At 38.1% G+C, this 14,732-nt stretch overlaps 1 protein-coding gene across 1 annotated transcript in view; it reads right to left on the bottom strand.

Annotated features, from left to right (window-relative positions):
- Positions 1 to 14,732, bottom strand: part of ap1m3 (adaptor related protein complex 1 subunit mu 3) — a 39,212-nt gene that overhangs the window by 19,675 nt on the left and 4,805 nt on the right. The window contains exons 2-4 of the mRNA XM_026146474.1: positions 11,288 to 11,444; positions 10,610 to 10,677; positions 9,790 to 9,920 (exon numbers count right to left, since the gene is read on the bottom strand). Coding sequence (XP_026002259.1) covers positions 9,790 to 9,920; positions 10,610 to 10,677; positions 11,288 to 11,444 — 356 coding nt within the window. The remainder of the gene's footprint in view (positions 1 to 9,789; positions 9,921 to 10,609; positions 10,678 to 11,287; positions 11,445 to 14,732) is intronic.

The raw sequence follows: 14,732 nt of genomic DNA, 5'->3' as shown, positions 1-14,732 counted from the left end.
TGTTGTTTTGTTTTTAATAGAGGGAGTTTTAGGAAACATGGACATGTCTAAAAAAATTGGGCCCATTATTTTGTAACAGTGCACTTAAAGAAAACCTGTCAGGTGATTTTGTTTTGTTTTTATGAGCTAACAATCAGCTCTATTTTTTTTCATTTCTGTTTTAAGCAGGCCTGCAACAGTGAATAACGGCGCTGAAAATTCTCGGGAGGAGCAAATATAAGGGGGCTTTCCAGATTACAATTGGCTGAGGAGAGCTACCTGTGGGGACTGATCAAGGTCGTAAGTCCCTGTAAAAAGGATTTTATGCGAGTCAATCCAGTCCAAAAGCATGAAGAAATATTTTCCTATGGAAAATAAAAATGACGGAGCTCATTTTGCTGAGGGTGGAGAATCTGACGCGGGAAGCTCCACCATTAGCAAATACATGGTGTGACTGCATGTGAGTGAATGTGAGACTGTATGTGAGTGAGGATGAATTAATGTGGACAAACAATTTGCTTTTACCAGAAAAATTTCTGTTTTGCTTTGTTGACTGGGGTTAGATTATGAGATTATAGTATATTGTTGGGAGAATGCCAAATGCTAAAGGGGAAATATTTTTTGATGTAACTCAGTTACCATTAATTGTAGAAACACATGACTGATAACTGTTCTGTTTTAAGTTTATTTTTATGACATAGATTGGATCATGAGTGGGGAAAACTGAGCAGTTTTAAGTTTTGTATAGTATCTTGACACATGAAATGTATCAAGATAAAGGGGGGTTTAGGGTTTAATAATTTAATTGTTTAATAATTTAGGATCATTTTAGGACCTTTTGGGTTTTTGATCATTTGGATATGGTAAAACTGAAACTGGTATTTTTAAGTTAAGGTTAAAGGATTAAAAGTGAACTTGTCACGGTTTGCGAGGCAAGCCGTGTGGAGTTGTAGAAAAGGACCCAAAAGGCGGCAGCTCTGGTGCAGGTGAATATTTATTTACAACGGTGGGCACAAAACAGCACTGGTGGAAAAACAAGAAACCGGAAAACTGGGTAAGCTAATAACACAAACCAGAAACGAGGATGCAGGGAGGTCCGGGGAAATACACAAGAGACGCAGGGAGACCGAGGGGAAACAATATAGACGAACCAGGAACTACAATATCAGAAGACACAACTTAAATACACCCAGAGCACGGGGAGAACACAGACATAACAGGCTGGGGAAACATGGAATAAACACAAAGAGAGACGAGAGCTCATAAATAGACAGAGGGGCACAAGGGGGTAAGAGTCACAAAGGGAAAAAACACTTAGGGAACACCACAATAGGACACCTCAGAAAACCTGGCCTAAATAAGGAGCGAAAATACAAGGAACCAAGAATGCTGGGCCAACATGGCCCAGGACCATGAATCCTGTTTAGAAGATACAATGCCGGTTTTTCAAAGTTGTGAATAAATCTTAGAGGGAAAATTAGTGAGGGTTGAAGGGGTAGAACAGGTTTGATTTTTTGATTTTTAGAAGAAGTGGTTATAATGTAGGCTTACACATACAGATATTACATAGGTTTATCTTTAGGATAAAGGGGGAGCTTCTATGTAGAAATGATTTTTATACATATTGCATTTTGTGCTTTTAAAGGAGTTGTGGCTCAAATTTGTCTCTGGAGGGTCACGAGCCTTTGGCTAGCGCTATGATTAGCCAATCTACTGTGAGGATAATATGAGTTCATGAAGGATTGCACACGCTTACAGACACAGAGTTAAGAAACACACATGACAGTATTGATTCCAGGCAAAAGGCCTTAAATTCATTTAGCTTTTAACTGAACTTAAAGAAGGACCAAAGAGGAAGGAAAGCATATATTTTGGTTAAGTCTGATAAACTAGAATTAGGAGGTATTGTTACATTAAAGGGAGCAAAATGAAATAAAAAGGCTATACCAAAAACAGGTGATAACATAGGAAATGTGAGGTTTTAAAATGAAGTTAGTGTTAACACATAGGAGTTGTTTCAAGGCAGCATTTAGCTATGATGAAATGTATACAGGAGTAATTGCTTATATGCTTGAACTTAATTGATTAAAGTGGTTGTCTTCTTTTGGAGTAGATTAACTTGCAGCAGCGACAATTTGTGCACAGGATGTTGATGATCAGATAAGGGAAAATAGAGCGAGCAACTGGACGTGAAAGCAGGGCTCAAAGAGTTTAAAGTGATGAGTAACGTTGAAGAGTATACATAAATACAAGTCAATAAGTTAAGAGCATAATTAGGATCATGCTTTTGATTAAAGAGTCCCAGATAGGATAAGTTAGGGAGATGCAAGAAAAGGTGTTTTGTTTCCTTTGCAGAAGATCTCGGCGACCACAGGAGGGGCGAGGATCCTGGAGATCTCGAGGTTCGAGACCACCAGAGAAGGGTCTGCGTGAGGACACAATGTATTGTGACCTCTGGTGTTCCAGAGGTCAAAAGGGGGAGTGTCGAGGAGGGAAATTATTTTACTGCTATTGTTAAATAATTGTTATTGCATTAATAATATAATTTGCAGCATGGATATTGCATTCCAAGGTTTAAACAGTGTCTCTTTCAGAAAGACTGAGTTGCAGGCTGACAGGAAGTTGTATGCAGAAGTGAAACCAGGAAGTTATTTTGAGCCGCAGGCTAAGACGAGGCTTTAACAATATAACAGATAGCTTTATCATTTTATATTAAGGTTTTAGTAGAGGTTCTTGATTAAAACATTTATTTAGTAGAAGACATACACATAGTCTCAGTGAGCTTCTGGTCTGGTAAAAGGTCAGAAGTGCAACCGGTGAATTGAGAAAGAGCATGTGAGGTCGTGACACACACACATAGAGTTAAATTTATTTAGAGGAACCGTCCTTGTTGTCTCAGCAAGAAAGAGGAACAATTCATTTTAAGATAAGAACGGAAAGTACCACGCCATGAAAATAGGAGATGATTTTCTAGGTGAAAAGTCATGATGATGTTGATCTGATCTATGTATAAAATGTACTGGTGACGTATGAAGGGGCGTCAGTAAATAAACCCTGATGCTATAAAATATCTGTTCATGCTTTGATTAAGTTGAAGACTACTTCCTGTCTGCGTACAGAGTTTTCTTCCCACGCGTGTATTCATTAAAATCATCGTTTGACTTCACCCGGCCGGATCGGTGTGGTTATTCTTCGATCACCTCTTGTACCCTTCCTCAATAATGAATCTTAACAAAGGGTTATTAATCATTTTTGTATTGTATGTATTTAGATATATGTTAGTGTCTGAGTATATTATTATTCACAATGATTAAATGCTGGTACTTGGCAGGAGAAACTGAAGTTAGAGTTCATCGTACTTCGAAGAAGTATCAGCTTAAATTGAATTTAATCAGTTTCTTTGACATTGGCACAAAAAAGACAGACTGACAGTGATCCAAAGTGCACTCTCTGAAGCAGCCGCTTATCTCCACCCTGAGTTCATTACTCTGACACTTTCTCCTCCACTCTGTCTCCTCCTCCGTTTAGCCGTCTCTCATCTTTTCATTCTCCCACTCAGGCCTTCAAGCTTTCCTTAGATAAAACCACATATCAATGACCTGAATGCTCCAGGTGCATTTCCAAACCTCAAAAATCTCTATTTGCTGAAAATGAGAATCTCTAAAGCAGGTATGCAATGTTTATCATTTCACCTTTCATACTTTTCAGGAATATATTGAATGTAACCTGTATTATTAGTGCCATCTAAGCCACTGATCCAACCACTCAACAGTACTGGGCAGCATGGTGGTGTGGTAGTTAGCGCTGTCCCCCACAGAATAACGCTTACCGGTTTTAATCTCCTGATTGGCTCAGCTTCCTACCATAGTACAAAGAGATGCATGCTAGGTTGACTGGTGAATTTAAATTGGCTGTGGGTGTGAGCTGTATGAATGCACAGCATCAGTGAAGAGTTAAAAAGAAATGTGACTTCAGTACAATGTTCTATGAGTGCAGGTACATCAAATCGCTGGGCATAATGTGTTACACTGTAACTACTTAAAGTACTAAACACTACTTTAATCTAATGAGTTCATTCTGAAAATCAATCATTTAGTTTAGTTTTGTTTTTGTGATCTTGGGTTTTTTTTCCTAATAAGCAATCCATTTCTGTTAAATATTGTATTATATTAGCCGTTTCATTTTGTTTTCAATAAAACAAATAAAATAAAAATTCCCTAATGTGCTAGCAGTGTTTCTGTCTCTGGCCCTTTCCTCACAGCTGCTTACCTGCAAAGAAGATCCCCTTGACACTGAAAGTATTCACATTGTGTGTATATGGATAATAATACTTCATAGCTCGACTTCAGAGTACTGTCACGTTTGGTAACACAAAAGTGCTCCAACAAGTTGCTTTTGTCACGTATCACTGTGAAGTAACAGACTAATGCTAATGGCAGTAATCTTGTAAGGAGACGTGTTACTTCTAAAGGCTAACGTATAAAAATACTGTCCAGAAAATTAACTTTTTAAAAAGATGTTCTTCAAGCCTGCAATAAACACTTTTTTCTTAGCATCAAGGAGACAATATTGCTTAAATGTAGTATTTTTTTTATTACACAAAATGCCATCTAAAATATTTCCCCTTTTTTAGCAGACAACACCAAAAAAGGACAAAAATAAACAAAACTTGCTGTGAAGCCTCCAAAACTGAAGGATTTTCTTGGCAGCTCTCTGTGCTAAGTCTTACTATTCTTATTATAAAACTATTTAACTACGATTGTTCTAAACATACTTGTCTGTGAGATTGTGTGATTTCTAACTGTGTGAAATCCTGCTAAACAAAAAGAGTCTTGCTTTCCCTTAAAATCAAAATTTTCTATCTAATCTCATCCACAAAATGTGCCAAATAAACAAGTTTTGGATTGATTGACGGATTGAGGCGGAAGATTTTTCTGTGTTTTCTGCCCTAGTTCCTCCAACCTAGCGGGTCTTGAATGCATGCTGACATGTAGGAAAGTCTGTAAGTGCTGAGAGATGAAAGGCGGCGACAAGTGGGTTTGGGGTTGACGCCGGATTGTTTTGCTGCTTTGCTGTTTGTTCTGTTTTGCCCTGATTCTCCTCAGAAATGCTAATGAAAGGGTCTGGAAGCTGATTTGGCAGCAAACTGATGGATTAGCATAACAATAGCAGTCAAAGGAAACACACACACAGACACGCCTACACGCCGATGAAGATTTCTACGTATGTGCACACATGAACTCACTCACGTGCATGCGCAACCCTCCAGTCACACTTGCATCCACCCACACAGACACACAGTTATACTCTTGCCAGGTAGATAGTGTTAAAATGTAAGAGAAGAGCAGTGTTGGGGGCATGAAAAGGTCAGAGAACTGAAGTAGCCTGCAGACAGAGAGACAGAACGTGTGTGTGTGTGTGTGTCAGAGAGAGAGAGAAAGAGAGAGTGTGTGAGAGACAACAACTGTATGGCTCCTTGGGGAAGAGAAGAGCAGGGATTTCTGTCTGAGTGTCTTGAGTGTGTCCAGCTGATGGTGTCATTGTGTGTGAGTGCCAACAGGAGCCTGGTAATTATCAGCAGTACTCAGACGCTCAGACACTCATACGCATGCACGCGCTCGCACACGCACACACACACACACACACGTAGCCAAAGCCAAACCTCTGTGAAAAAAACCACATTAAATTAAACATCCATCATGTATTACTACACATAAAACATGAAAAAGGTAAACAATACACTATGCAAATGTGAAAGTTTCTGATAAAGCACCCTGTAAATAAAGATGGTGACAAATTGTTACAGCAGCAGCTAATAGCAATAACAAAAAAAAGACAAAGAAATTGTGTGCACAATATATTCACAGCAAAATAAAATAATCAAATAAAATGCACACACTAACAGCCTATGTGCCTGTGGTGCTGTGGGCTTCAGAGTGAATGTTGATCCTTCTCCTGGAAACAAAAGTCTCTCTGTGGAGCCATGAGGAGGGTAAAAGCAAAACAACCCTGTGTACAGCTCAAACACAAAGCACGAGTGGTCCAAAGAATAGCAGTGGCTTCACTTCATTTCACTCAGTGTATAAAGCTGAGCCATTCATTACAATTTTAGTCACCAGTTGTGCTCAGTTGAATGAGAAGAAAAAAAATGGCCTAGAGCACTTCAAACAGAATCATCATTTGCTCTCATTCCCTCTCTCCCGCTAACTTGCACCATGAAATATGAAGCTGTTACCTCGCTGAAAAACTCCTGTTTTGTTCCCTGATGGATGATACAGGTACCACTTGAGTAAATGTGGTTACATTAAAACCAGACAGGAATGCAGCAATTATGGCCTTTGAGAGTTTGTAACTTTCACCTCATCAGCCTGATTAGTGTTCATTTTAAATGCCATACTGTTTCACCGTTTGTCCAATATAAAATCACCAAAGCAATTTCTACAAGCCCTCTTTTACTTCCACTGCACAGAGTGTAAGTTTTGCCACTGGGTGTCTCTCTGAGAAAATATCAAAAGACAGAGTTTGATGGTGTTGCAATGACAAAGGTAATGTATTAAAATTTTATTACTGTCGCGTTTGGCCACTCATGATGTCTTTTTTTCCTTTTTCTTTTAATGAAAGGTTAGCTAATACTTTCAAAATAGTTTAAACACAAATATCAAAGAAATATACCGTACCATGCAAAAATCTTTATTCACCACTCTTTATATTTTACCTCCAAGGAGCTTTCTCTTTTGCAATAGTCCTTCAAGGCTTTCTGAGGGTTTTCAGTTTTCTTTGGACATTGGCTGCTTTTTCACTCATTTTTAGTTCAGACGTGGACATTTTTGGAATGTTTTTTTTTTCTTTTGCACATAACTCAGTTGATGAACCAGTGTTGTATCATAATATTAGAGATGGCATGATACCACTTTTTTATGTCTGATACCGATATCATAAATTTGGATATCTGCCGATACCGATATGAATCTGATATAGTGTATTTTTTAATCAATAAAACAATTTTTTTATAAATATGTTGCTACATTTTGTTCATTCTCAAGTTTTAAAAACCAAAACACTAAAGCTATTCTGTTATACTTGTATGCAAAAAATACACTGCACCCAAAATATTTTATAGTTCAGCAAAACTGATCAATCTAATAAACTTAAAGCTGCACCATCATCCCTATTCTGGTATCTTAAAGAGTACTTAGCAGAAATATTAAACAACCTAACTAATAGGTTTGCCAACTCCCAGCAAAAATATTAACACCCCCCCCCCCCCCCAACCACCCTTTACCTCACAATGCTTAATCGACATAATCAACTTTAATTTAATGCACGTGTAAAACAAATGCACAGAAATAAATTATTTTTCAAGAATAATTAAATAGATTCAACATCTTTCTACAACAGAATTGCAGACTGCACAGATGGTACCTTCCCATAGGAAAAAGTACTATAGATTACTAGGATGTATATTAGACTTAATAGTTACTATATACAATAATGGATTTCTATACATTTAATCAGATGACCACTTTGGTTGTAAGATTCAGATAATTATTTATTAAAAGTTCATCATTTTAAATGAAATAACAAAGAAAAGTATTTTTTGTGCCTCCCTTTCCCTGTTAATGCCCTACCTGGCCCCCTGGCAAAACTTTGCTAGATCCGCACCTGCACAGTTACCAGCTGTCAGCTACACAGAAAAGGATCCTGGTGTTATTTGTCTCTCAGAAACAGTTCATAGCTTCCCTTCCACTCATTCATGTCACATAACAGGTAAACCTGTTTGTCCATCACTGTTCAGCTGATGATTCAGTAAGGACATCTCCTGGTTTCATATTCATGTTTCCCTCTCACGACATATCCAAACGGATATCATGACCAGCAGCTTTTACAGCCATGGCTCCAGCAAACATCAGCTGATACTAGAAATTAATATTAAATCAAGTCTAACAACAGCTTATCAAGCAGCTGTTCTTTATCCGCTGGTCTCCTCTTTCTGGCGCAAAGTGGGCGATAAACAAACAAGTAAGACGGGACTTGCGACAGAAAAGATCATTGGTCAGTTCCATGATTGAAGTAGCAACAGGGGAGGAAGGGGGAGAGAATGAGAGAAGAACAGCAGCTGTGCAGCAAAGACAGAATAACTCCAGCCTTTTTTCGTGCCTTTTTTTAATTCTAGCTGAAGTACGGGACAGATCGCTTCCTTTTCGCCTCAATATGGAACTCCGATGGCCAGTCCAGCTGTGGCTCCATATATATCAGTTGTTATGCTTAAAGTGGAAATACTATGCAAACATTCAGAGATGCACTTACACACTTTACTTCTCTGGGATAGTTTTCTTTGAGATGGAATGCCGCGGTTTGGAAGCACGTAATGCTCCAAATGCTCCACCAGACCACCGACATGTCTCGCAGACAACAGCCGCTCTATCAGGTGACACATACTGCTCCGATGCGCTGAGCTGGGTTACGCCAAGTAGCGCGTTTTGTGAGGTTATTTTGTGATACTTCGGATCGGATTACATTTTTTATTTCTCTCCTATATCCGATCCAGTAATTTAGGTCAGTATCGGATCGATACAGATACATAATATCGGATCGGTCCATCGGACTCCATTTTAAATTTGGTAACACTTTGTTACCAGCAGCCTGTCGCAAAAACACATCATTTGCTCCCATTTCTCCAGTTGAATCTAGAACAGATACCAAAGATAACACAGTTTCCCATATGGAAAAGATATATATAAATCTTATAAAGTTTGTATCTGTCTTGTATGAAACTTGTATGAAAAGCATACAAGAGTGAAAACACATATAAGATCCCTTGAAAAATTATATAATGAAATCATATATGTTTTTAACTATTTCTTTTCCATATGGGTTGACAGGCATAAAATGGTATCTTTGCACCAACAAGGTGATTCCCAAAGAACCACGTGCCAAAAACCTGGTATGTCTTGCCATGGTATGCAGCATTACCTCAAAAATGTGAGGAAATTGGATAAGTGGAGGACAAAACAAGAAGTGGCAGGAAAAAAATTAAATAAAAATATCTTCACCAGACATGCCATGTCCTTAGGAAATATGAAATTCAGCAAAGACCTGAAACTGGAACTGAGAGATGAACTACTACTGTTCACTATAGCCTCAATGGAAGAGTGGCTGCCAAGAAGCCATTTTTAAGGAAGCGAAACAGGGAATAAAGGCCAATGTATGCCAAATTACTCAAGTACTGGGCTGAAAATCAGCGACAACTGGTCTAATGAAGTGATAATCCAGATGTAAAATTCTTGGTTTAAATTTTTATCGGAATGTACAGAGGAGGACAAGAGATACTACTGTGTCTACAGTTGTCTGTAAAAAACAGTGGAGGCTCTGACATGGTTTGGGAAAGCATTTCAGTCAGTGGTGTTGGAGAGCTTGTCAGATTTTGCCATGCAATGCCATCGGAAGTTTAATTTTCAGCACGAAATTTTCAAAAAAAAGGCAGCCAAAATCTACAGAAGAGTTTGAATGTCCTTCAAGAAGAAATGACTACAAAGCTGCTTAAGAGAGTTCAGGCTGTGTAGAAGAATAAAGGTGGTCATACCAAATATTAACTTTTAAGCTCATTAGAATTGTATAGTATTTTTTGCATTACTAATTGTATTTACTGTATTTCCGTCTATGCTTACATATTTCGATAAAGTGCTGACTCATTATTTATTTGAATCTAAAATGCTTCCCAGTCTGAGGTATTGAGTTTTTACACTTGAACAAACAGACGTGGCGCAATGGTTTGTGGACTGTTGTCAACTTGTGTGACATTTGTCTTACTCTTGTAGGATCTTGCTCTCAGTCGTCTGAGGGAACCCAAAATCCATCACCTCGTCCATCAGTTCGTACACCGTCACAAAGTTGTCGCGAATGCTCTCCTCCTCAAGCTCCTTAAAGTACTCCTTAAATACCTAGAAACAGAAATACAAACAGCTACTATGAAAAATCCTATGCAAGCTGCTGAGCAGTACTTTTTACATTGAGTGCACACATACTGTATGTTATTACTATCCCACAGTAAGATTTTTATTATTATCTTTTCATATATCAGTGCTGAAAAGATATGTATAGGGGAAAAACAAATAGATACACTTACACTTCATAGTCAACTGGTTAATACTGCAGTTTATTAAGACCTATTCCAATAATTTATACAATGAGCTGGTTACATTTATTCCTCTAGCAAGAAAAGAGCTGTTTGTTTATCTGGCCGTCTGCTAGCAGAATTATGCGAAACAGCTACTAGGCCATATTTCCTGAAATGTGTTGGAAAGGTAGAGGTGGAGATCAAAGAAGGAGTCTATTACAATGTGGTACCACTCCAGGTCACGTTCTTATAAATGTAAGAGTTTGGGAGGGAAGTATTCTGTGAGTGCCATTGTTGTTTTACCGTACATGTCACAAAGTACTTTGCAAGAAATACAACAAAACCCAAACCAAAAACCAAGACTGTCGGTGCAGAAACACCAACTGTTCCTGCATTTCATCAATAGATCAAACCAAATGTATTGCCTACATAGAAAATCAGACGACTTCATAATGCAAATGCAACTTTTCCATCCTTGGAATAAAAAGTATGAACTGTAAACATCACACTCACCTGTACTATTTTATAAAGGAAGGAGTACACGAGAGCAGCATTAGCATTCTTCTTAGTGATTGCCACCACTGAAAAAAAAAACTGTTAAGAAACAAAGTTTTATCTACAAGAGGCAAACGTTTTTTAATCTGTTAGAAGACATGAAGCAGGCATGTTTTATTCTTTACTGGGAGTGATTATGAGACGAATGCAGCATAATTGAAAGTTAACAGAATGTGTGAGACTTTCAAGCAACTAAAAACATGGCCACAGGGTGGTAAAAGAGCTCAGCTGTGTAATGCAGTGCACTGGGAATACTACTAACAACTGGAATATGTTCCTGAATTAATAATGTGTAAGTAAGACTGAGTGTGGAATATTGAAAACAGTGAATAACACATCATAGTGAACCTGTGTTCAATTTTTTAAGTGGAGAAGCTCAGAAGCAACCTGAAACACAGGACTTCATATAGATCTGTCCTGGAAAGATGCAATTAAGGTATATGTATTACATGCTGTAAATGATTGATGGGAGGGCTGTCACTTTGAAGAACTAAAGCAGGAATGTCAGCCAGAATGGAAAACTATACTGTGGTAAAGTGGAGAATTCACATAGATATTTATAGTGTCTGCAGTGAAGGCTTCGTTTTAGCAGGCACCACAGAGCACATCACGCAGCAGTAAACTCTCTTTGGATACAGTAAAGGTTGTTGTGTTTGATCCACATGAAGTGTGCGGAGCCATGGCTGATCAGCGGCGTCATCTCAGCGTCTTCTTCTCTCTTCATCAGAATGGGCATGAACTGGTCGATCACATTTATGTCCATGTTTCCCATGTAGTTACGGCAAATCAGAACCTGGATGAGTAACATAAAGACACACAAGATACAGAGGCAGAGGATGATATTAAAGAGGACTTTGTCATTAAATATTTATAGCTTTTGGCAAAGATACCAAACCTGCACTCAAGCTTAAAGAAGCTACAGAAGCCAGTGGCTGACAAAAACCCTCTAACCTCCTGAATGGGGGTTATATTTATTTTTTTCATCCTCTGTGGAAATGTGCAAAATGTGTTTCCAGCTTGAATCTCTCCTTTGTAGTTTTAATGGACTGATGGGTATCTGATCATGAATGATGAATGACCAACTTTTCAACTTGAAAGAAGAATAAGAGCAGACCTTAGCAAGGGTTGGAAGATTTCCAGGTTTGAAATGATAGCCAAGGCATGCAATGTCCCCAAGTCCTACTAGACATTTATGGTATATTCTCCTCCTTGCTGTCAATTGGCAAAAAATAAATCAATCTTAAAACCAAATTTAAAATAAATTTTCATTAATTCTTAGCCTTTCCCTTATAAAAATTCATTTTATGTCTGAAAGAAACAGTACTAAGATACTAAGTGATAATAAACTAATAAGAATTACTATCAGTTCAGATACCCATTCGCATTGATACCTTTAACCATTTATATGTTTGCAATTACCAGATAGCAACATTAGCCATTTCTTAAGTCATCATTGAGGTTGTGGCTAGCGGATAATGTTAAAAGGTACAGTGTGACAAATTTCTCCACTAGCTGTCCAAGTTCTGTTTTATTACCCCTCCCAATTCAAGTGCATAATCCTGGCTATGGTGGCCACTGTAGGACAAACAACTCTGGCTGCCATTTGTCTGCATTAAGTGTAGGCTGACAATAGTGTCCATGTCCATTTACTCAAGGCTTTAAAACTTTGTGAAAGGAGTCAAATAAGAAGAGATGAGTCAGTGAAAATTAGCACTGCTGTAGGCTCATAGCACTGTTAGCTGCTAATAGCCTAGTGTTAGTGAAACTTTGGTTGAAGTGTATCTAATGTTGTTGGACTCTGTTCCTTAGCAAATAAATGCAAGAGTGAAAAAATTAAAGGGTTTATCGGAGGGATTTTTAGGACACTCAAACCCAACATAAAGCAAAATGTTAGTTTGTAACCAGCTATTGTTGTTTAGCCAATTTACTAATAATAAGCAATTGGTATAATATCAAGAATAGATAGGCATGGTTAAGCACTTTTTTGTGTATTAGAGCCCCAGTTTAGAAAATATGGCTTGAAGTTAGAAGGAAGAGGATACGTTTTTCATCAGATGATCAGTAAAGAAAAGTGCAAAGTCGTGAGAGGCACAGTACTACCTCAAACCACCTATAAATATTATTGTCCTTTTTTTTTTTGGGGGGGGGGGGGGGGGGGGTTGCACCACGTTACATTACTTTATATGCCAGACTACTCAAAAACATTGTGATTGATGTTAGATTTGTATTGTACTAATCTTTACCAAAAAAAAAGAAAACCCTATTGATTTTTTGTCATTTTTTCCTTCCTCCTTTATTAAAAAAAAGGTGTCAAATATTGAGTATTTTCCTGGGTATCGGTATCAAGTTTTAAATTCTAGTATCACGACAACTCTATTCATCACTATATACCCGCAACACTAATAGCACCTCCATCACTCACAGACACACTTTTAAACAGTTGCAAATTGGAAAATGTGCAAACACACATCTAACAGACCTTTCCCAATGTGAACCTTGAGTCCTCCTCTTTGTCAGTGACTCAACAACCATTGAAAAAGAGCTGGAACCGGTTTGTAATAAAAGGCGAGTGTGAGCTTACACACCCACCACAGCTACTAATCTAGTTAAGTGAGTACATGTCTGTGATTGAACTTCTAAAAGTAAAAAATGAAAAAATTATGACTGCACATATTCTGTTTTTTGGGGGGTTTTTTCAGACCACTGTCACAAGAGATCCTGATATATTGACTTTGCTTTAGTTGACTTTATAAGCCAATTTGCTACATCTACACAAGACACAGTGTCTCCTTTGTGAAGAAAAAAAACTCCACTGTGGACACAATGAAAATAAAACACAGCATGAAAAAGAACAATATGTGACTGAACCAAGAAAAAGATGACCCAGAAACTCTTCTTACTCTGTTGTAAGTCAAGGATTTAAAATGATGACAAAAGTGTGCACGTTCATATCACACAAGTGCAGTTTTAAACTATGTTTGAGAACATTTTTCAGATCTGTTCTATATTACACACTGGGGGGTGGGGTGTAATTGTATCAAGGTCTGTCTTGAGACTTAAGGCTGAATGTTGTAACATCTCCAATCAGCATGCGATGCTAGTCACAGATATGACAAGACTTGCTTCATTCAGCCCAGAGAAAGCACCACACCTCCTAATTTTAATGAAAACATACATACACACGCACACAGACACACACACACAGACAAACATAACAAGATGAGTTAGCAGTCTTTCTAGTCTCCGGACGCACACGGTGAAGTGAAGAAAGAGATCAAAGCTTGTACGCTTCAGGGATCTAGATGGCAAGCATACACACATGCACGCACACACACACATGCATGCACGCACACACACACAAAAAGCTCCCCATCTTCTTTAATAGAGGAGCCTCTGTTGCACAAAGGTCACAAAGGGGCAGATGCAACAAAGACAGGAGGAAATAAGAAATAAAAAAAGGACATTCCAGCAAAGTAAAGTAATCTGGGGGAGAAGAAGGATATGAACAGGCCACTGATCAGATTCTATGAGAGGAGAACACACACAGGCAACAGTTCAGAGGTGACCAGACAGAGAGTGAGCTATAGGCAAGTCTATATCAAAAAAGAGCTGCAATATTGAAAGCCCATGGAAGAGTGTCCTTTGAATTGCCAGTTTTAAAAATCACACCTTGATGGAAAAAACACCGGCACACATATGTTCCAGACTTGACTCAACAGCATGTTAACTATGTGGTGGTCATAATCATTTCTGGTTACCGCATCAAAAAGGGGAATAATTAATTACTTAGTCAACAGTGATTTTCCAACAGAAGATACAGACATCTGCTGAGTCCAGCATTTTTGATTTGATAATTCACTTATTTTCTTTGTTTTACATATAACAGTATCAATTTCTAATTGAAAAAAATGAAAAAATAAAGTATAAACAGCCCAATATATAACACTATAACACTTGCCTCCTACTGCACTTACAATGGCATATAGAACATGTGGACCGCAAAGAAAAGGCCACCAACATCGCTGGCCGTACACAACCAATGTGCACATACTTGACAAGTTGGCTGAAGTTAATTTCTATT

Source organism: Astatotilapia calliptera, chromosome 17 (assembly GCF_900246225.1).
Source record: "Astatotilapia calliptera chromosome 17, fAstCal1.2, whole genome shotgun sequence".
NCBI lineage: Eukaryota > Metazoa > Chordata > Actinopteri > Cichliformes > Cichlidae > Astatotilapia > Astatotilapia calliptera.
Note: the sequence above shows the minus strand (reverse complement) of the source record. Positions and strands in the feature narration are given on the sequence as shown.